We start from the raw sequence: 24,145 nt of genomic DNA, 5'->3' as shown, positions 1-24,145 counted from the left end.
TATATATTTTATTGATATATTAGAATTTTAACCATGATGACATAATCTGTGCTCAATCGATGAAAAACACAGCTCATTGTAGATATTTATTTATTGATATATTATTATTATTATATCTGAGTTAATAACAGACTGAAGTGGAAGCAGCTGGATAGTTGTAGTGTACAACTTTAATATTCTTCATGGTACCTATGTCTAGTGCCCTGTCATCACACTAACTAGAGACCAAAAAGTGCTGAACATAAATCTCACTTTTACATTCCAACACAAACAGGTGTTCACTCATTTCTAAGGTTCACAATTGTGATGGTCAGTCAATTTAAAATAATGTGTATGCCCTTACCGCCTCGAGTACTTCTCAGGGTCTGTATCGCTTTCAGGGAAAACGATTCGTGGCATTTTTATGGTTCTACGCTTGCGATCTGTGAAAAGTAAAATATTTTTATAATTTGATTTAGAGTGCTGTAAAAATGAAGTAGTAAATTCAGTTATTGAAGAAATCACTATTCTTCTCTGCACTATACTTATACTCATTTTTTTAATAGTAGACATTGCCTGTACAAATCTCATATTTTAGTCAATAAAATATAACTGTCCTATTGTACTGTGTATAGTACCTACTAATCTAAAGATATATTGGTAGGGCATATTGTGATCTGTGTCTCCACATTTCTGTTGTGTATACATCTTTTCACATATGAAAGGCAGGACATACAACTTTGAACTCAATCAAATAGGGCTTCACGTCATTGTTTATAGGTTCGGGACCCCACCTAATAGCACACAGGTTAAGATATTAGTGCCTGCCTAAATAACATTTATATCTGCTGCTTTTTGATACAAAATGCAAAAAAGATGACTCGAGACATGATAATATTTCTCATATAGTTTCATAATAATTGTGCCCAAGATGTGAAGAAACTGTTTCACAAAACCAATACTGACATCACTAATTGAGGACTGCCATTTTGCATGCATCACACAAAAATTACAGGACAGAATTCAAATACTAAGATTTAGTTTAAATTTTTATGCTCTTTAAGTTTATCTAAAAAAAGTATTTAAGTCTAAAAGTATATAAAACCACTTAAGTCCATGAAGTCACGGTCAGTCGAACATAAAATGTTTAAAGCACCACTATGAAGAGCTCATTATTTTAAATCAAATTAAGTTTTGTAGTTCTAACAGGTAGAGATGGTATTAAGACTACAAAAACTGAATATATTATTCTAATGCTTAAATCAATTAGTTCTCATAAAACCAAATTGCACGTGGAATTAAAAAACAATTTTAAATTCTCATGAAATAGGCATACTAAGGATCAATCAAAAGAAATGAGAAATGGATTTTAACAAACTAAACATAATGTTCTTAAATTATATGGTAAATAAATTTCAGATTGTATTCAAATCAAGTCTAAGCTGATCCACATAACTTACATTTAGTAGGCCAGCGCTGGATCTTCCTGGTAACTTTGTACTGACTGCTCCTCAGCTCTCGCTGGGTCCAGTTAGACACCTACATTTTTAATGTTAGTCATTAAACAGTTTAATAGCAGAATTCAACATGATACTGTTTTATATAACTACATTTTACTCCAATCAAGATTATTTCAAGTATTCTTGTTGTTCACAATAGTGTTATTCATCTTTTGCTTCATTATTGTAATAACAGAATACATTAGCACTAACTCACAGTGAAGATCAATGGATCAGTTTGCATTTGAGATTTTATTTAGCAAACCACCTAGTGTTAAATAATGATTAATGATGAAATGTAAACCATACACAACTGAACATGAAAGTTGCCACCTACCAAAGGCATCAGGTCATTGTCTCAATTGCATTGTCATCCTATACTTCAAACTAGATTGTATGAAATCAGAAATATACACACAATAGCTTTAACGATTATTTTGGTCTTAACAGCCATTAGTATAATATTGATATTTCATTGTTTATTAGAACACCAAATTATTTAGAATATAAACATTTTTAGACACTATAAAATACTCAAAGCGGTATTCACCTTATGATATCTAGGGGACCTGGAAACCACTTCACTAAGTGTGTGATATGCCTTTTGTTACCCATTTAGGTCTAGGGGCACTTCTTTGGCAAAATCACCAATCAAATTAAGATGATAATTATATTCTTGATAATGTCAATAAAATTTCAAATACAAAAGGCCTTTATTACCAATTATATTGTAGTAACGTAATATTCTTCAATTAGCAGTAAACAAATGGATCATGCAGAACATTAATGCCTAAAACTCACACTTTTTTTCTTAATAATTTTGCAAATATCTAAAGCAAACAGAATTTTTAAGCCATGAAGATACTTAAGATCTTATGAACTTACTAACTTATTGACACTCGCTTGTCAAGGTAGGTGTTATTCAAGTTGTTATCTCTATAGGCTACAGTAACCAACTACAACAGTTAGATATGAGCTCAACTGCCAATCAACAGCTACACAACAATTTCTTATTTAACATTCATAAATATGTGAATTAATTTTATTTTACATATTAAGAACTATTATTGATATTTTGTTTAAAAATAAATGGTGAATATTTTGAAGAGAAATAAGCTGTCCTACCATTTTTATAACATTTAAATATATAATTAAGTAATAAGAAGTTTTAATCTTGGTAAATCAAAATCCATAGTAAAATGATCATAAATAAACATCTAAGTATTGCTTCTATTTTATATTTTTTATTCTTTGATTGTAGTATAACAAGAGTGGCACCATTCAGATATGGGCTTCTTTAAATAAGAGACATGCATTAAAACTAGTAACTCCATAACAGCCACAAAACCCCATGCACTTTTTAAACATTCTTGGTTAAAACCAAAATAAATAAGAAAATCATTTTCTTGCAGTGAATTCAATTTACTTTATATTCTTTGTCTGCACTAATAGTTTAAATAGACGACAAAAATGTATAGGAAGAATTTTCATTTCACATTAATTGATGATTTTACTATTACATTGTGAAATTTGTTTTTTTTTGTACATTTAAAAGTAATATAACACTTACTTAGCATAAGTAACTAGGAGCACTACATTTTTCATGCAATAAAATTGCAGCAACAATAAGGAAAATGGGCACAGGAAGTGCTCACAAAATGGTGTTCTAAACAAAAGCAAAAGGTCGGAATTCTCGCAAAATCAAACGGCATGTTACACAGCGTGTCACCTTCTCATCTGAGATGCTGCCCACGACGTTTACAGTGTAATTCCCATCGTCAACCTCCCCGTTCTCTCCATTACTGCGACGGGTTTTCACCATTGCAGTACTTGTGTCGTAATTCTACATACAAACTCACGGAATTAATATGTAACTAATGAATAATGCTAGGGACACTCCAACGAATTAACGACTCGAATACGATTCTCAACAAATTAATATTAAATGGAACAAAACCACAAAGAACGTACTTTATCATCCGCACATGTCGATCCGAAACGCCATGTTAATTCGCTACGTACTAGTGGGTTTCGACTATTTTTTAGTATACAAACTCACCAATTAGTTCAATTAAATTTCGTAAAACATTATTAAGTTATGGTTCCTATAATTAGACAGAGTAAAAGACCTGATAAATCAATAAATTTCACTGATCTCAAATGAATTTCACAATTCACGATGTTTTTATTGACAAATGTCAAAAATTCCCGCAATTTTGACACTTAGGCCTTTGGTAGAGACTACTGCTTAGAACCTCGCAACTGTGATGTTTCGAAAAAGCGACTGGGATTTAAGCTTTTGTAAAAAATGTTTTAAACTGATTTTTTTGGCCTTCAACTTTTTGAGAAAGTAATTAAAAATTATTTTACGATACGTTCTCTCGTTTACTATCTTCTTTTTCCAACGTTTCGAATACTTTACAGTTATTTAACAGTAAAAGGCCAGGTATTTTTTTAAATTATCTTTGTCATCTGCGCTTTGATAAGATAAAAAAAGTAAAAACACTTTTTGGCAGGAACGCGAGGAGTGAAGTTGTGTGATTTGTTTTATTTTGTCTATTTAGTGTTTCTTCATATTTAAATGTGTAATAACTGTGGTTTATTAACTGTTTAGTATCTATGAAAGTGCACAAATGTGGAAAAAAGAAACAAAGCCGCAGAACGTAACTTCTGGGGATCCTCCGAAAAAAAAAGGAAATTACTGGTGGTTGGACCTATTGTGAGTCCGCACGGGTAGGTACCACCGCCCCGTCTATTTTTGCCGTGAAGCAGTAATGCGTTTCGGCTTGAAGGGTGGGGCAGCCGTTGTAACTATACTGAGACTTTAGAACTTATGTCTCAAGGTGTGCGGCGCATTTACGTTGTAGATGTCTATGGACTCCAGTAACCACTTAACACCAGGTGGGCTATGAGCTCGTTCACACAAAGAAGCAATAAAAAAAAAACTACTGAATAAATCTTAGTAAATGACCACCATTTTACTGAGATTATATTACATCTCATTTTATTTCATTTAGTTTCATCCCAGTTGATTAATGTCTCAAATGAATCATCTTCATTTCATTTCACTCCATATTATCATGTTTCATAAAAATAAGAATAGATTATAAATTAAAATAAGATATGACTTAAAGGTCTTAGCTACCCGGTCATAAAATCCCTAACAAACAAAATAGATGACTGAAACTGAAACTGAAGTGTAAAATGTAAATTACTGTAAATGCAAACATTGGAAACTTATTTTTTTTTGATGCTCGGTCTTAAAATATTACTGGTAGATACTCGGTAAACGCTAAATTTTGCTTCCGATTATTGCAATAATATTGTTTAATAATAACCCTTAGGATATCATTAAAAAAATGGGCTGGATTTTTTCCAGCAATCCATTGAAAGGTACTACATAATCATCACAACTTTATTACTTAATACAAGATACTGCTTTATCGTAAAAGAAGAATACATACCCAAATAATGTCTGAAAACACTGAAGAACTCACGACCCCGACAGAAGAAAAATGTACCAAAGAAACACTAAAAAATCAAGATGAAATGGATGAAAATGCAATATCTCGAATGACTGCTTCATACAGCGAAATATCCTTTCACTCCGATCAAGTACAACCAGATACCCAGGGAAAAACTGCAGGACCATCTAGACCTTATGATTTGCCATCAGAAAACCGTAAGCAAGATAAATTACCGTTAGACATGGACGGTCATGTGAGGTATGAAGGTGAAATGACCCATTATGTTGCAGATGATTTAGAGTTTAAAATCAAACTATCAAGTCCAGTTGCTAAAAAAGGAGAAACACCTGTCTTTGGTAGTTCCAGTGCATCACGTTCCAGCACACCTTCAGGAAAGCTATACAGACAGATTTTGGCTCCTCAGATAGGTCAAATAGACATCACAGTATTACATGATCTTGAACATGAAGCTCAAAAAATTGCTCAATCAGTTGATAATTTAATTGAAAACTTGTCTAGTATTTTGCATTCAAATTCATCACTTACTGCTGAAAATATGGATGTTTATAAGGATGCAGTAGGGAAGACTTGCGATGCAATGGACAATAACATTAAGAGTATGTATACAATACTTGCAAAAGGTGAAGAAGTGTCACAAGCTATGATCCCTGTACAAGCTCAGGCAGCAAGGATAGCAGAGATAAAGAGACTGTTACAGTTATTTGAAAATAATTTCTAATATTGTAATTCTAATTGTGTACATATTTTTATTAAGTAGACTGTCAGATATGCTCATGATCCATCTGGTGTTCAGTATTTACCTTAGCTTATAGACATTAGAAACATGAGTACCAGAGACCCACACATGAGGCGTAAGGTGGAAGTCTCAATAGGAATGTATTATGTTTCAATGAATTAATCTTGGTTGCGTGGTATCTGATAGTTGGAAAGTCGTAGATAAGGATCCTGCTACTACAGATGTGTTTAATAGCTCTACAGACTATTGTCATTGTAGGACTACAGATCTCTAGATCTCTATGTATCTTGCACTTTTTTACAAATAGTTCACTAATAGTGTCATGATACCACATGTTTGGCACAGTTGTCAAGAATGATAGTGTTAAAACAAATAATATATTAAATATTTAAAAGTATTATGTCATTAATTGTACACACGCCTATCAGAATGACATTGTACATAACTTTGTTCAAATGTGGTAAGAATGAATTATACTTGACCTTATACAGGGTGTCCCGTAAGTTGTAGACAAACATAAAGACATTAATATCTAAGAAAAACACTTAAATTTATTGTCCTAGGTATTTTACTTGTGAGGCTATGGATTTTTTAAATATTAAAATGAAGTTTTGCGATATACACACAATTTAACATTAAAAAAAAACGATTATCATGCTTTTTTTATTTTATGTAGTTATGCATTGGGCTTCCTAATTAAATTAATATTTAAGAATAATTATTAGCAACATGAAAATTAAACAGCAATAGATGTGCAATTTTTAAACAAAACTGGTATAAAAAATTTATTATAGCCCTGTAGAACTTAATTTAAAAAACAACTTGGTACACTAATACCGTTTTCATGTTCCTGAAATTTTATCTTAAGTATAATTTTAATTAGAAAGCCATGTAAGAAAAATTACAAAAGCATAGTAATGGATTTTGTATTTATTTATTTATTTTGTGTACATTGTATGACAATTTCACTTTAAAATATAAAAAATCCACAACTTTAAAACTGCAAGACCTAAGATAATAGATTTATTTATTTATTCTTACATATAAATTTCTTCTATTCCACATAGCTCGTTGGTCCACTTATGGGACACCCTCTATACATAGTTTGGGGAGTTTACGACGAAAGGAAAGATCTTCCACCGAGCGGATGATATTTGCTCGGTAGACCGCCGGTCCAAATGTTGTTGTTCGGAACTTGTATATATGCGCTATATCTTGAAAATGTCGTAAGCGAGATTCAGGCATCTGTCAATTATCTTGCGTTGTATGATGGCTACCCGCCACATCACCCCCTCACGTCGGGGTCACCAGTGAAGTATACACACAGACCATCTGGAATACTTCAATAGTTTTAGTTAAGCATAAACCTATAGTGATCAATAAAGATTATTAGTTTATTTCTTATAATATAATTTCTTTGGTAACATTTTTATAGCTAATGTATAATCGCTATATAAAATTTAACAAACTTTTTCATAAATTTATATTAATAATTATGTAGTTTGTACATAAATAAATTATTTAAGAATAAAATTTGAAATAACAAATTCAGTGTTCACGGTTCTTAAAACCGGTAACTACTTTACAGCAGGTGGGTTGCAAGCTAGTTTACTATCTACACAATATATAATACAAAAACCTTAATAATGCTTTTAATAATGGTGGCTTAATTGGCCTTACTAGCTGCGTTCAATAGCCCAGTGACATAATCTATGGTGAGACAAGACCGCCAAAACTGTGACTTTGGCGGGAACGTGAGGAGTGAAGTTGTGTGATTTGTTTTATTTTGTCTCCCTATTTAGTATTTCTTTTAGTTTAAATGTGTAATAACGGTGGTTTATTAACTGTTTAATATCTGTGAAAGTGCACAAATGGTGCAAAATGAAACAAAACTGCTGGACGTAACTTCTCGGGATCCTTCAAAAAGTCCACTGAAAAAATCTAAGTATCATACCATATCATCTCATCTCATTTTATATCATTTCATTTCATGCCATGTTTCATATTAATCAACTTCATTTCATTTCATAATATTATTATCATTTTTCAAAGAAAAAAAGTTTTCATTAAAATTAAAATAAGACGACCTAAAGGCTTAGTTACCAGGTCATAAAATCCCTTTAAAAACTGACCACCATTTTACTGAGATTTTATTTCATACCATAGGTATCATCTTTTTCACTGGACTTTTTGGAAGATCCCGAGCAATTAAGTCCAGCGGTTTTGTTTCATTTTCCCACATTTGTGCACTTTCACAGATATTAAACAGTTAATAAACCACCATTTAAACCTGAAGAAATACTACTAAATAGGTAGACAAAATAAAACAAATCACACAACTTTACTCCTCGCGTTCCACAGCTCACAGCCCACCTGGTGTTAAGTGGTTACGGAGCCCATAGACATCTACAATGTTAATGCGCCACCCACCTTGAGATGTAAGTTCTAAGGTCTCAAGTATAGTTACAACGGCTGCTCCACCCTTCAAACCGAAACGCATTACTGCTTCACGGCAGAAATAGGCAGGACGGTGGTACCTACCGCGCGGGCTCACAAGTAGTCCTACCACCAGTAATTACGCAAATTATAATTTTGTGGGTCTGATTTTTTATTACCTACACGATGTTATTCCTTCACCGTGAAGTCAATCGTGAACATTTGTTGAGTACGTATTTCATTAGAAAAATTGGTACCTACCCGCCTGAGATTCGAACACCAGTGCATCGCTCGACACGAATGCACCGGACGTCTTATCCTTTAGGCCATGACGACGACAAATGTATGGCTCTATTGGCTTCCATTTGCTGCGTGGGTGAGGTTTGTTTAAATCTTCAATTATTAATTACATACATTATATTACTTTATATAATAATGATAATTCTGTGAGACTTTTTTACACTTTGTTACATTTTTCATATTTGTGTACCACCGTTATTACACATATAAACCTGGAGATACGCTAAATTAACAACAAAAAAAACTTCGCTCCTTGCATTCTCGCCAAAAATCCTGATCACAGTTCAATGCTGATTTTAATCATATAGTTAATATTTAATAATCTGGTTATTAGTCTTTTAGCCAAAGCGTTAGAATTATGATCGCTATCTCGTTTCATTTTGTCATACTTCTGCACTTTAGCTGGAATTAAACACCATTGACACATTCAAACCTCGCAGAAACACCAAATTAACAAAATATCTTAATTTATACAACTAGATAAAAATTTAGATAACTATACTACTTACATTCCCGCCAGAAAATCTTACTTAAATCAAATTAAAAATACCTTGCCATATGGTAGAAACTCCACAAATGTCGGGGGTAATTTTTGTCTAAAGAAAATCAAAATATATCGGCATCAAGTAACAAAGTTACTGCATTGTACGAACATTTCATACACAGACTACATATTTAATTCTTCATCTTCGTTTGTCAACAGATATATATATGTATATATTTTTTAAGAAATATGGTATCAACTTTAGGTATAAATATAATACTGAATATCCGATCCGGTAATAGATGAATTCGCGATGCATCTGCCCCTAGATGATAGGCCTCCTTCGAAGGCACTCGGACCGCTGTTAGCAATTTCTACTCCTCCTGGCTTATTCCGTGTTCGCCTACCTTTTCTGACGAAACTGGCAATCCGTCTCCAGTAATTCTTCCATTCTTAAAATAAAAAATCGCACAAATAAATTACTAAATCATTAAATCACTTAATAGGTACGTGTACACAGGTCGTTAATAAACACTGATATTGGACTTTGTATTGTGACTGGCCAATGTCATTATCAAACCTGTTTTTTTAAATAAAATGCCGTCTTCTAATCAACGTATGAAAAAAATTGCCAACGGAAAACTGCTAGTTCAGAGTTTTATATTATTTTGAGATACGAAATAAATGTTGTAACAGAGAACCATCAATACCTTCTATTAATTTACTGAAAAGTGTTATAAGCTTACCTTATTTTTTCTTTCAGTAAACTTTGTAATAGAAGTTTGAGGAAAATTTCAAACATCAGTCTGGTAACCAAAGTCATACGGTCAACTCAATAAATTTTTCATTCTGTCAAGTACTGTTGATAGGAGCGGTTACGCTTCGCAGTCTAACCAAGTACGTCTTGGAAAGAAAACAAAAAAAAAATGTAATTTTAAAACTAACATGAATATTATAAATGTAGTTACCAGATTCAGCTTACACGCATTAGCCTCATGACCATTTACTAACACTAAGCACTAACGAGGTACGACGTGCAAATGGGGGAAGTTGTAAGCCTGTTTTCTGTGATAATAATGAAATTTAAATCTAAATTCAATGAAAGTAAAATATATTTCCAATATGATCTTCCTTGGGAAAGACTCAAGAGTGTGAAGTGGATGAATGAACGTGCTACTTCCAATAAGGCATATGTGCCTACCACGGTATGTATTTTTTAGAGAATTATAATATAAAATTTATTCGATAAAACAAGTTAAAAAAAGTTAAAAGCAATATTATTGACTGTAAAATATATTGAGGATATAATAAAATTAGTTGTAAATTTATTGTAAGCATCTTGAGTAAATTTTTTTTTAACATATTATAAATGGACATGAATAAAAATTAAACCTAACACAAACAAAATACATAAATAAATATTTGAGAGGTGGAAACAAGTTGTTTTTACACACTATCAATAAAAAAATAAAAAGTAAACTGAAATTTTAACGAAGCTGAATAAAATATTTTAATTAAAACATCACTATTGGGAAAAATATTCGGAATGAAATTAAATTATAATAATTACAATATTTTATGTATCCGTACAAAGGGAAGAGAAGCTATTGATCTAAAGGGTATTAATTGGATAGTGAAGTTCATTGTAAATAAAAATTTGTTAAAGATTTGCAAAAGTCAACAGCTACTGCATGAGAAACACACTGTGATCCAAGACCAATAAATGTAACATGCCCTTTTATTCGAAAAATTAGAAACTTATTGATTAGCCATGGTCTACTAAGTCTAATCATACTGATTACTGACTTGGTGTAAGATTTTTACCATTATGGTCTTCCCATAATTTTGGATTTCTAATGCATTTAGATTTACCCACTACCTTGGTATGTAATTGTAAATTGAAACAAGATATATTTTATTATAAAAAATATTTGTAATAGTATAAACTTTTTGTGAACCTTGAAATTAATCATATGCAAACACATCAATATTTAAACTAGTTTAGACCGAAAGATCTTGAAAAGAAAGTTTAAAATGTAATGGAAAGTTTTGGGAATTAACCTTCTTTTGACAGCTCTGTTCAGCGCAGATGATAAGTAATGATTTACCATCATACTAAATTATGATTTTGTGGCATGCTGTCGATCCATTCTTATTATAATTAATCCATATTTGTGTTTTTTTTTATACAAATTAATTTGTTAGACTTAATTATGTTAAGCCATTTATTTCAAATGGCTTCATGGAAAAAAATGATAATTACCAAATAATTTCAATTATTTATTAGAAATACACAGTCTTGATTGGTTCTTATGATGAATTTGATATTTGTTATGCTCTCGACCAGTGTTTCAGCACTTGCATGGTCAATATTCACAGCTAAAATATACCATTCGTTTTTACCCACATATATGTTTTGATCAGACAAATTTTTTTACCCTCTTGAAAATTCGCCTCGAAAGCGAAACGTTTACAACAACAATACAAACTGGCATTTAAAAACCAAATCATTGTAAGGACTCATTAAGGCTAAGCGAATACCATTCATCATATTGGTGTCTCTCCACTATGTTCGACGATAATATGAAAAAAAAAGTCTTTTATCCCTTGGTATTTTCTTAATGAAACGCGAACGTTAATCAAATTAAAATTGTAAAACCAAAGAAAGGTAAACACAATTAGGTATCCATCTTAATGTGGGTAATCTGAATAAAATGTCAACACAACCCATGGGCTCAACCTAAACCGGCTACTAATTACAAAATAACCGTAGCACTGCATATAGCACGATTCCTACATCCGTAGTTAACTACAAATAAACACACGAAGACTTTTGTTTGTGAAAAATATTTTCTAATATTTCACCTAAACGATCGTTTGTACGATAGAAGTGAATAGTTTTCAACAATTAACATTATGTATATATAGGTGGAGAATGTAGCAAATGTCTGTACCCACGCATTATGCGTGGCCCCGGCTTCGCTCGGAGCGCGGGAACTTCTCTCCCGCTCCGTGAATGCGCCCCAGGCCATCGCAGCTGTAGTGTACGGACTAGCACTGTGTCTTCTCTTCGCAGTATCCACCACCTTCCATTCAGTGTGCTGTTGCAAGTCTGATACGTAAGTCAATAACTTCAGCCTAATTCATTAAATAAGAACTGTCTTTTTTTTATTGCTTAGATATGTGTACGAGCTCACAGCCCACCTGGTGTCAAGTGGTTACTAGAGGCCATAGACATCAACAATGTAAATGTGCCACCCACCTTGAGATATATCTAAGGTCTCAAGTATAGTTACAACGGCTGCCCCACCCTTCAAACCGAAACGCATTACTACTTCACGGCAGAACTAAGCAGGGCGGTGGTACCTATCCGCGCGGACTCACAAGAGGTCCTACCACCAATAATCGAGTCGAATTCATACTAAAATAGATTCCGGAGCGTAACTTGGACCGTACCTCACCATTGATTCACAAGTTACATGTTCCAATAAACAGTATTACAGTCCAAAGTAAATATTAAGTAATATTTATACGTTCAACTACCATATGTGAGCACTATTGACATTATGTTACCTGCATATTATGAGCTTCGGTTTAATTGAAAACGGTGGTACATTCTCAGACTACGATGCCCAGCGACATGCCCGTTTTTCCCCTTACCTATTCGCTGGTAGCCCAAGAGGCTATTCCAGCAACGACCGGACGAGAGCTCGTTTTAAATCGAGATTACAAATAATATTCTATTTAATATAATAAATACAATCGCAAACGTCTGTGAGGACGGATGCATGTTTTTTATTATTTCACGAAAATTCATTATGTTTTTTTTATTTTATTATTATTGCTTAGATGGTTGGACGAGCTCACAGCCCACCTGGTGTTAACTGGTTTCTGAAGCGCATAGACATCCACAACGTAAATGCGCCACCCACCTTGAGACATAAGTTCTAAGGTCTCAAGTATAGTATATGTAAAATATCAGAAATGCTTTTATGTATATCAGTATGGCAGGTAGACTATATAATATATAACGATCTTGGCACGATTGGTGGTGCCCGAGTTGTATGGAGAATCTGATGATCTGATTTTAATCTGAGAATCTGATTTTTCTATGATATCTGTCTAGTAGTATAATCTGAAACTGAAGTATTGATTTCCTAATCACAATATTACAAAGTTGACATTATATCACTGATAGAAACACAGCCATAAAAGTATAGCCAATATCTACAGACCATTAACTTAATTTGATAAATTGAATATTTATTTTGAAACAAAATCGATCTCGGAAATTCGATGTTGTAGTTGACTTCGAACTCTAAATACTAAATACTAGAACTGAATACTAAATGTATCGAAAGAGGGCACGTGCTCTCTAATTTTATCGAAACAAAATATACCCAATAATATAAATGGCATTGGAAATCAACCATACTATCAATAGAACTCAGATCTGCATAACGATGCTAACGCTTGAACGCAAGCGTTCATGAATTCCACTAGCATAAGCAATTATTGGAGGTTTGTGACCGACGGGCCGACCTTTCGGGGAATTTAGAACAGCCGCTCCAAAACGTGAACAACATAAATTGTCGTATATTATTAACTAGCGACCTGCCCTCGCTTCGCTTCGGAAACATTAAATTTTATTATTGATAGTTGAGTCCCGCGATTTTACCCGCGGTTATTGTCGAACCGCGAGTGACGCCGCGGGCCGAAGCTAGTCTAAAAAAAGTAGCCTAAGTTACTCCTTATATCATCAGCTACCTGTCAGTGAAAGTCCCGTCAAAATCGGTCCAGCCGTTCCAGAGATTAGCCGGATCAAACAGACAGATTGACAAAAATTGTAAAAAATGTTATTTTGGTGTATGTACCTCTATTCATATGCATGTAGCAAAAAGCGGTTATTTCAATATTACAAACAGACACTCCAATTTTATTTATATGTATAGATACGGTATGATCAATTACTTTTAATTAGATGTCCCTTGAAATACTTTGGATGATTGAAAATTCTATATAAGTATAGGAAAATTTGACTAGAAACTTCCACACAATGTGACCTAACGGTGGATCGTAGGAAATTTAATAGTTAACATTTATTGGTTAAGGCAAGCTCATGTTGAATCCGATGTTAAGCGGCTGTCGGATAGACACCACAGTGACATTGAATAGGGTAGGAATACAGATGATGGTATCTAAGCGTACTTACCACATGCCACCAGTGCTTAAGATAGAACTGCGGGCCTATAGATTAGGGAGTCTTAAGCTGCTTTCAGACTACGCTATACTATAGTGCCATATAATATAGCAGCGTATACTTAGTCAATAATATATAGTACAGTACAGTTTAAACGTGTCTATAACAATGTATGGTGCACGATATTGTTGTGCTAGACCTATATACTATATGCTATTATAATATAGCGTAGTCTGAAAGTAACTTTATAGGAAGATAAACGAGGATGTTGCTACGACGGTCTGATAACAGGAAACTGTGCTAACGATCTCGTAGGGTCGTATATTCGTATCCTCTGATTTATAAATTGGGCAGAAATATCGTCTATAAGATTTTCGACGAAATATTATGAATTTAATTGTAATATTTAGTGATCATGAAAGCTATATTTGTTCTCTCATAAATCATCATTGTCGCTGAAAGATAACACCTGAGACAATTTAACCACTTTAACAAAAATATAGTACAAAATAATTATAGACAGAATGAAAGATTGGGTTCTATATAAAAATGAATGTTTGTGAGTAATCGATGCGTCCGTGCGTCTTTTATTGTTTAAATTTTGAACACTAATCATAGAAAACATGGAGACGCTACATCAAAATTTTTGGTATTCATTTTTATCGGAAACCAATCGTTAATTTCGGCTTAAATGATACAATAGTCATTTCTAAATGCAATTGACAATTCAAGTTCATGATCCGTTGTGGTGGCAACAACGGGGGTCATTCCGTATATAAAACAATTTTTTTTCCTATCTATGCTAATAGCCTTGAGAGGCTATATCAGCTGTACCCTAGCGTGTAGGTGAGCTCTCGAGGCTCAAACCGGAGGCATTGTTAACACTGGCCCTAGCAAGAGCAATGCTTCGCAGAGTGTACCGCCGGATCGGAAACGCGACCCACTGAGAAGATCCGGCGAGAAACTCGGTGGGCTGTGTCTGTGGGTTAATTTACTCGCCGAGCCCTTCGTCGCAAGCGACGGGTTTGGTGAGGTCGGTGACCGGTGCTTGAGGTACCTAAAAGCACCGTTAATGGATCGGGAGGATCCGGAATGACGTGCTTAGGTCGACGATAAAACAACAGCACGCGAATCGGCGTATCTATTTTCGCTATGAAATCTACATGTAGTACCTATGTCAGCCGACCCTTAGCCGTACCCTTCTCAGTGAAGCCTAACAATACCATATCTTGGTCGGCATTCAAAGCCTTATTAAGATAACAACATTTACTGCGTTATATTCAACAATTGAAAAGGTTTATTCATAGTTCAGGTCGTCAAAACGTGCATTTCGTTTCAATGAACTTCAACATAAATCTCAATTTCACTTCGCAGAAACATTAAATTGTTTACGTTTTATCTCTAACTGTAATTGTTCGAAGCTATTTCTTCAACTAAATTAAATTTATCTGTGCGTTTTTATAAAAGCAATCTTCAGTCAAGTGTATTTATTTCTTTTTAAAACCCAGCAAGTTTAATTATAGTGTATTAAAGGTATAAGATGTCCTAACACAGTTGAACAAAAAAAGTTTAATCAAGTCTTACGAAGATGTTTTTAAGTAGATGAGGTAGCATGGCTTAATGATCGATTTCATTACATCCTATATTCCAGTATTTAAATTATTTAACCAATATTGATAAGGAAATTAATGAAAGGAATAAGTAAGTCAAGTAACGAGCGGATCCACCGAAGAATGTATATAGTAAGATTTCTCGGTATGTGCAATTTAATTTGACGCGCATAGAATTACGTTAGCATGACCGACTGGTCTATAGGCCTAGTCCTAATTTCGTTAAAAAAAACCGCATTAAGTTTTTTTTTATTGCTTAGATGGATGGATGAGCTCACAGCCCAGTAAGTAGTTACTGGAGCCCATAGACATCTACAGCGTAAATGCGCCACTCACCTTGAGATATAAGTTCTAAGGTCTCAGTATAGTTACAGCGTAAAGTTACACAGATTTCAAACTTTCATACGAAAACATTACCGTGAGTAGTAAATATTCACGTGAATAAATATCTAAACTGGTGTTGGCACCCGTCTGTTGCTAAACCGATAAGCGTTCGGATGGCAATTCATGCGATAAGCGATCAGTGAAACTGACACCTCAACGGAGGACGTAGGCGTCCCCAAGCAACACGAAAGGTTTTTATTAAATCGCATATTATTCATGTTCGTAACGTTCTCTGGAACGTAACTAAAATAGAGGGCGAAAGAGGGGCTTTATTGTTTGGTCTCAGGTAATATAGTTTTTTTTTTCCTACCTATGCTGATAGCCTTGAGAGACAATTTCAGCTTCGCTCTAACGTGTGTAGGTGAGCTCATGGGGCTCAAACCGGAGTGTCGCTAACACTGACCCTAGCAAGAGCAGTGCTTCGCAGAATCTACCACCGGATCGGAAACGCGACCCACTGAGAAGATCCGGCGAGATACTCAGTGGGCTGTGTGTCTATGGCGAATATCGGTGATGGCGCATTATACTATCGAATACTTTCGCGTTTATGTGTTTATTTTCTAACCTCGGACCTATTTCTAAATACCAGTGTGGCGGATAGCCATACAACGCAAGATATTTGACAGATGCCTGAATCTCGCTGAAGATAAGTTTGAATATATACAAGTTCCGAACAACATTAGGATCGTCGGTCTACCGAGCAATATCACCCGCTCGGTGTAAGATTTTCCCTTTGTCGTATATATCTACAAACGATATCTACAACCAGTACCGTCATTTATCAATTATTCGGTATTTTACTGGTGGTAGGACCTCTTGTGAGTTCCCGCGGGTGGGTACCACAGCCCTGCCTATTTCTACCGTGAAGCAGTAATGCGTTTCGGTTTGAAGGGTGGGGCAGCCGTTGTTACTAGACTTGAGACCTTAGAACTTGTCTCGGGGTGGGTGGCGCATTTACGTTGTGGATGTCTATGGGCTCCAGTAACCACTTAACACCAGGTGGGCTGTGAGCTCGTCCACCCATCTAAAGAATTTAAAAAAAAATTTAAAAAAATGTTACACTCACCACAAGAGGTATAGTTGAACGATGATTATGTTTATCTGAAGATGTATGACCGACAAAATTATTTTATGAATTTCGATAGAAGCGTAACCGAGCCTACGGCCCAATTCGTATTAGATATTAACAGTGTCAATAGAAATTGAAATGCCTATTACTTTAGTACAGCGTATATTACACAGTACAGTATATACAGTGGTGGTCGTATAATTAGAAACACTACCAACGGTCCTTGACATTATGTTAGATACTTCATCACAATTGTTTTTATTTTGGAATTAAACAATAAATAGGACAAAAATATGTTCAACGATTTATCATTTATTAGAAAAACAATATAAATTCCACTACACAAGTGGAATTTCAATACTACATTACGGACAAACATTTAAATCAGTTTTAAGATATGAACAATAATGGTGAACAAAAAAAGTATAAACAACATTTTTTTTTAAGTATTAGTAATTAGTATTGTTATTTACGAAATTGGTACTATCCACAGCCTACCAATAGTTATAATGAGTGTAAGACTCATTTTGTAATCAAAAGTAATATATGTTATATATTTTATGCATTTAATGAGTTTTTTATTTGAGTGGCTATATTATTGCAAGATTATTAATTATTGAATGTGTATATTTTTTACGAACATTTGTACGTTGAAGTTATACTTTCTTTATTCATAAGAACTGTTTCTAATTATATGACCACCACTGTATATTAGTATATATTAGTACAGTATATTATATACAGTCATGACACCTGCGAAGCAAAAACAAGTACAATGAAACTACCTACCAGTACAAGAAACGACCAACACTAAGTAGATCGTTCTAACATTAAATAGCCTGCAAAATGGTCGGCCATCTTAGCCAATAAAATAACAATTTCGGAAATAATTTTTAAATTGCCCCCGAAGAGACTGCCTAAAATACAATCCTTTGGAATTCGTCTATTAACCGCTTCAGTGGAATCCAATTGCCATACCAACTTTATTTCAACTGACAAGATATTCGGTTCATCCCATTATTAAGCATTTTGTACATTCGTGGATTCTATTTAGAGAATCAGTTGTGTAATAAATAGCTCTTTGTCAACTCGATTAGTGTTATTACATAATATATATTATGTATTCATGAACTTCATAAGGAATAGTTAGAAAAACTTATTGTGTTTAAATAACTCACAGCCACGAATGCAAAGTTATCTACACTATCATTCTTAGTGATTAGTAGCGATGAGTTAGTTTTAGATACTTTTGATAACCTGTTTCATTCGTTTTTTCCTAACTGGAAAGGTTGATAGACCAGCTGCTGGTACATGCCTCGTTTCGTTCGCAAATTTGGATAAATGGGCTCTTGGAGAGTTAGAGGTCTTGTTGGGAGGTCAAATAAGAATAAATTGACGCATTTTATGTTTGTTTACGAAAGCTGAATGGGTTACACGTCTCATTCGGAGACAGTAATGATCACCACATTAAAACATCTCAAACAGATTTTGGAAGCTGTAATGAAGTTTAGACTACAAATAAATAATTTTCCGTGTTTTAAGTCGGACAAAAATTTATAAAAAAAATTCCTTGGACAAAAATTCGTCGATAAAAAATTTAAAAATTTTTTTTTCTTATAAAAATTTTGAGAATTTGAGGTCGATCGTGTGACATACTCGTTTGATGTGATTGATAGTCCAGAATTTTCCGTCATTTGCACGTACAATGAAAACTCCGCAAAACTAGGTCAAGCGAGACGAATTTATTGATATTACCATCCTTAAATCGGAAATCATAAATATCATGCGAACACGCAATGTGAATTTCATTGACCTTGTAATTTTATATCACGGCTCATCTCGTGATAAGTTGCTACCCGCCCACCTTGAGCCCTGCCAACTGGAATACATGGTTTCACTTTCCATTTGGCATAAACAAAAATAGTCTATAAGACTATCCTGAGTTATTTAGTGTAAAAACTCAATTAGGTTTACCTATTTATTTCCCATTAAAATCTAGAGATAAGCTATAATTTATTATAATTATCAATAACGGAACATAAAATCAACCACATGAGATACATACTCGTTGGTATTTCGAGAAACGTTTGAATTTGACGGATTTCATTGATGAACGCGTGAATTTGATGGAAACGTGGATTTCGGTGCTCCATACAGAGCCAACAGTAGCAGTTATGGTGTTTTCAAGTTCCAATTAGAGTTACCAAAAAATATCAATATCAATAATAATAATATAATTATTAACTATAAATCACATATAAATACACCATCTAATACAATATTATAGATGTAGTTTATTTACGTTGCGAATTTGATGCATATATGGCTACGAATAAATATTATTATTTATTCGTAGATATATGGACCAATATCGTTTTGATACTAACGCGTCGGCTCTACTGTCGCCATTAATGCGTCGCTGTTGACTTTAGTTTTCAGGCGACCACGGGGTTCACTTTTTACAATTAAAATTTGCATGTTGTTTTTTCCTACCTATTCTAGTGACTTCGAGAGGTCCTACTAGACACACCGAGCGAGTAGCTCACAGGGCTCTAACCTGGCGAATTTGCTAACACGAACCTTAGCAAGAGCAGTGCTTCGCAGAACCTACCACCGGATCGGAAACGCGACCCACTGAGTAGATCCCGCGAGAAACTCCACGCGCTGTGTCCGAGGGAAAATTTCCATGTCGCAAGTGTTCAATCTAATAACTAGTCGTGTGTTTGTTTGTAGTGTCACTCCGTACACGTAATTGGTGAACCGGTATGCGGTATTGCAGGCCGCGACGGAAATCGGTATTCCATAAGTTGGTCGTATTTTTATCGTGTCAATATTAATGAAAAGATAAGAATGTAGTGAAAAGGAAAGGTAATCAATAAACAAATGACTGGATCTGAAAATATAATTTCATACTTTTAAAATAAAATACATTTGATTTTTTAATTTATTGCCAGACATACATAAATAATGTTTGAAATGGCCAGTATTATAAAACGGCAACTTCGTAGGCAAACGTATTATTAACCTATTATTAAAATCAGCCCGTTATTTAATCCGAGATGTAGTGTGCTTTTCTCGATGAAGATTGAGGAGAATCCAATATAAATAATATTAACGTTTTCAAATTTCTCAACACACGCCTTTCTACTGAAATATGAAAGTAAAACGCAATTGAAGAAAGTGTTTTAGATAGTTACTTATGTAGATGATATTAAAATTATAATGTAATTTCGACTCAATCTCTTTAGTACCTATTTATTGTTAATTGTATTGAACACATAGTAATGATGTTTAAGCCGCCCACAAAACAACGCCACATGTTTATATTTACTTCAGAAAGGGGTTTATAAATAACGTTAGTTACGCAATAAGGCTTCATGAGGTACCAAGGTTGAGCTCGGCGGGAAGTTATTATCGGGCACAAAAGTAGTAATTGTCGATTATATCTGGGCATTATGTCTCGATTACTGTTCATTTGGTGTTCCTCTGCTGGTTTCCTTTGCCTCAATTGAATGAGAACGACTTTATTCAATTATCTAGAACTATACTGAAATTTAAACTGCACATATGATTTACTAGATCCTTTGATATTCGTTTCGGCTATTCGGTGATAGATGGTTTTATTCTATCATCAATAGTTTTCGCAGGGCACGCGATGTAAAGTATATTTTAGGTAATTTTTTTACACCTTGGGTTATATATTATTGGAGTTTTAGTAAGGATCCCTATTTTTTTTTCAAAAAAGATTATAGCCTATGTCACTCGGGAATAGTGTAGCTTCCAAACAGTGAAAGAATTTTTCAAATCGGTTCAGTAGTTTCGGAGCCTATTCAATACAAACAAACAAATCTTTCTTCTTTATAATATTAGTATATATAACAACTTAGTTGTTGAATTTATGGGGTGGTTATTATTAGCTATTATGTTTTTTGAACTTCATCTAATATATAAAATTCTCGTGTCACAAGGTTCGTTCCCATACTCCTCCGAAACCGCTTGACCGATTCTCATGATTTTTTTTATGCATATTCAGTAAGCCTGAGAATCGGCTACTATCTATTTTTCATACCCCTAAGTGATTAGGGTTGTCCACCCCTAACATTTTTTTTTTATTTGGGCTTTTTTTTTTGTTATAATGAGGTATTATGTGGTTGAATGAGGTTTTGTTATTTTTATTATATATTCCCTCAACGTTCACAGCGCTACATGCCTCTTTCACTCATTTACCACATCCTTACACACTTACAATAAGTTAGTTTTTGTTTCTACACTAGAAATTCCCTAGAAATCTTATATATGGCAAAACAATGTTTGCCGGGACAGCTAGTACTTTATAAATGAGTACTACATACTTCTGCTGCCAAAGAAAATTGTAATGAAGTATAACATTAGAGTCTATAACAAAGAGTGTTAAATAGTAGAGTGTTCTCTAAGAGACGTATAAAAGCCCGCGAATAAAGTACTAGGTACACAATAAAGGGAGCGATACAACGCAACGGTGTATGCCCGGCCCCCTGATCACGTAAAAATTTGCGACAGCCACAATTTTGCAGATGTTGTGCAGACGCGTCGCGACCGATCGCAAAACGTCAAATTATTTCGTATCACGTACCGCGATTGTTCGCTTACCGCTTACTGCAGTTTTCTGTCATACAACTAGCGCCAGTCGCAATCGGGTAGCAATAATTGGCACTAAAAAGCCACATTACTTTTTTTTTTGCTGAACAAACCGGCAAATGAATTTATAAAAGCGCGTTACATATAAACATTTCAAAATGTTTAAGTGGAATTCACGTTTGAAACGCCAAGTGAGAGCTGCTAATTCTGTTCTTTTCGATGAAGCGTTACTAAAAATAAGTGATCTAATAATAATTTTTGCTTTATTTTGAATAATAGCTATAAAAATGTAATTGTGTCGTGTCAAACACTGATAACATTTTTTTTTTGTAATCGTTTGATAATTTGTAAACAGATAGTTGTTTACGTTACGAACCTATTTTAAAAAAGAATGGATCAAAATTATAGCCTAATTTATTAATTTCATTATCAATTAAGTAAGTACATAAGCTCACAACCCATCTAGTGTTAAGTGGTATAGACCTCACAACGTGAATGCCGCCCCCACCTTTAGAAACGAGGTCTGAGTTTCAACTGTATACCAAAACGGCTGCCCCCATTCTTCAAATTGCAACGCATTACTGCTTCGCGGTAGAAATGGGCGGAATGGTGGTCTTGCGGGTTAATCAAACGTCCTACCACCAACGATTTCTTAAAGAATATTTGCTAATTTGATTTTAAATAAAAGATGAATGAATCCTTAATCATGGAAGTCTTCCATGTATTTATGTCAAATACGTGTTTCATTGGATTTATTGATATCTGCCTGCGGGATTCTAACACTGGTTCAGTCGCATCTTTATTAGAAAGTCGGCCGTCTCTACTACACCGCTTAGGCCACGACGATTTCAAATTAAATAGTAAATTCTAGAATAAATGATTTAGTTTTATGGTTTTATCAATAATAACGTGTACAACAGATCCATCTCACGCCGACATGAGGCCGACAACGCTAGAACAACCAGTCGATGATATTCTAGGCGAGATGCTGCTATTCTTTATCAAGTAATAGGTAGATAGTGGATTTGTTTGACTTGGCAAGAGTAGGCTTTGATTTGAATACCAGAAATATAGTGCACTCTTTCACAGCTTGAAGGGAAATAAAAGCTGTGCAGACTATTCAAAATAATGTTCACCCAGGTCATGGGCAATATGACGTGAATAGGAAACTGCATGTCAGACATTAACTTAATGTTCTATATTATTTTTAAACAAATGAATCTAATATTTTAAGACAATAAATAAATATTTATTTTTATAATTAGCCCAGTTTTTCGTCGACGAAGCCATCTTAAGAGAAGCTTCATTGCAAATATCAGGCCGATATTTAGTAAGTTATTTGTATTCAATAACCAGGTACTCTTTGCACTCACTCACTGCAGTAAGAATGTTAATCAATCATTATATTATCTAGACTATAGCGGACAACAAACAAGAGTAGACACATCGTGAGCTGTAGTTGTAGAAAGAGGAGAAAATGGAAACTAAGGCGAACCACTGGCTCATGCAGCTTTCATTTAAGCAGAGGCTGCTCGTACGCAGGCAGAGGCCGCGCATCTTCCAGCTGAGATATATAAAAAAATTCAAGGAATTGACCAACATCGGCAAAAACCTTGTTTAAAATAATAAGTTAAATTTTGTTTTAATTTTAGCTGAGTCCGTAATAGTTTATATTACCATAAAAACGAAATAGCGCTTGTTACAATAGTCAAGCAAATCCAAATATATGTTTTACTTTAGGCTGGTACTACAGTAAAATTTACGACACTAATGAGTATATTTTACGCTAATAAAACTACTCTCAACTTAGCATTTCAAAATAACTATTTATTTTTTTATTGCTAAGATGGGTGGACGAGCTTACTGCCCACCTGGTGTTAAGTGGTTACTGGAGCCCATAGCCATCTACAACGTAAATGCGCCACCCACCTTGAGATATAAGTTCTAAGGTCTCAGTATAGTTACAACGGCTGCTCTACCCTTCAAAACGAAACGCATTACTGCTTCACGGTAGAAATAGGCGGAGTGGTGGTCCCTACTCGTGCGGACTCACAAGTGGTCCTACCACCAGTAGAATACCAGTATTTAGCTTCATTGTATATTTTGTATTCACAGTATTTGGCATGTTCTGCTTCTAGTCTATAGGGTTATAGAGCTATCACCTTGCTATCATCCTACTTACCTCGGCCCCAAGTTCAGTTATGTTTCTTTGAAGTTATCGGCAGTCGATATTATATTTCAATTGTGGCTTCAATTTCATGCGGCAAGAAGTTGGACATGTATTACAAACAAACTACGATTTCCTAATTTAAGAATTATTATTCAAATAAAACAAAATTACAC

The 24,145-nt window shown here is 34.2% G+C and overlaps 3 protein-coding genes across 11 annotated transcripts in view; 2 read left to right on the top strand and 1 right to left on the bottom strand.

The window, feature by feature from the left end:
* LOC114242310 (ATPase family AAA domain-containing protein 2) overlaps positions 1 to 3,675 on the bottom strand; it is a 37,070-nt gene extending 33,395 nt beyond the window's left edge. For 2 of the 6 annotated variants that reach the window (XM_089740111.1, XM_089740114.1), the window contains exons 1-4: positions 3,450 to 3,586; positions 3,208 to 3,321; positions 1,440 to 1,518; positions 344 to 422 (exon numbers count right to left, since the gene is read on the bottom strand). In XM_089740111.1, coding sequence (XP_089596237.1) covers positions 344 to 422; positions 1,440 to 1,518; positions 3,208 to 3,300 — 251 coding nt within the window. In that variant the 5' untranslated portion in view covers positions 3,301 to 3,321; positions 3,450 to 3,586. Of the gene's footprint in view, positions 1 to 343; positions 423 to 1,439; positions 1,519 to 3,207; positions 3,322 to 3,449 lie in introns of all 6 variants that reach the window. The other 4 variants (XM_089740115.1, XM_089740117.1, XM_089740113.1 and 1 more) reach the window with 3 other exon arrangements.
* A 955-nt stretch (positions 3,676 to 4,630) lies between these two features.
* On the top strand, positions 4,631 to 7,105 carry BORCS6 (BLOC-1 related complex subunit 6). 3 transcript variants are annotated; one of them, XM_089740110.1, is made up of 3 exons: positions 4,631 to 4,763; positions 4,858 to 5,160; positions 5,236 to 7,105. In XM_089740110.1, the coding sequence occupies exons 2-3, from the start codon at positions 4,950 to 4,952 to the stop codon at positions 5,682 to 5,684; spliced, it is 660 nt and encodes a 219-aa protein (XP_089596236.1). In that variant the 5' UTR covers positions 4,631 to 4,763; positions 4,858 to 4,949; the 3' UTR covers positions 5,685 to 7,105. The 3 variants fall into 3 exon arrangements, with proteins under 3 accessions (XP_089596236.1, XP_028029253.1, XP_028029255.1); XM_028173452.2 differs by having other exon boundaries at positions 4,650 to 4,763; positions 4,858 to 7,105; XM_028173454.2 differs by having other exon boundaries at positions 4,671 to 5,160.
* A 2,648-nt stretch (positions 7,106 to 9,753) lies between these two features.
* The window catches only part of LOC114242320 (monocyte to macrophage differentiation factor), a 32,091-nt gene continuing 17,699 nt past the window's right edge, over positions 9,754 to 24,145 (top strand). The window contains exons 1-2 of one of the 2 annotated variants that reach the window (XM_028173434.2): positions 9,754 to 9,819; positions 11,851 to 12,041. Coding sequence is in view for 1 of the 2 variants with exons in the window: in XM_028173433.2 (XP_028029234.1) it covers positions 9,963 to 10,127; positions 11,851 to 12,041 (356 nt within the window). In the remaining variant the exon portion in view is untranslated. Of the gene's footprint in view, positions 10,128 to 11,850; positions 12,042 to 24,145 lie in introns of both variants that reach the window. The other variant, XM_028173433.2, reaches the window with a different exon arrangement.

The sequence above is a fragment of the Bombyx mandarina genome, chromosome 03 (genome assembly GCF_030267445.1).
Source record: "Bombyx mandarina strain Sakado chromosome 03, ASM3026744v2".
NCBI classification, from domain to species: domain Eukaryota; kingdom Metazoa; phylum Arthropoda; class Insecta; order Lepidoptera; family Bombycidae; genus Bombyx; species Bombyx mandarina.
The sequence above is the reverse complement of the archived record's forward strand: the minus strand, read 5'-3'. Positions and strand labels throughout refer to the sequence as shown.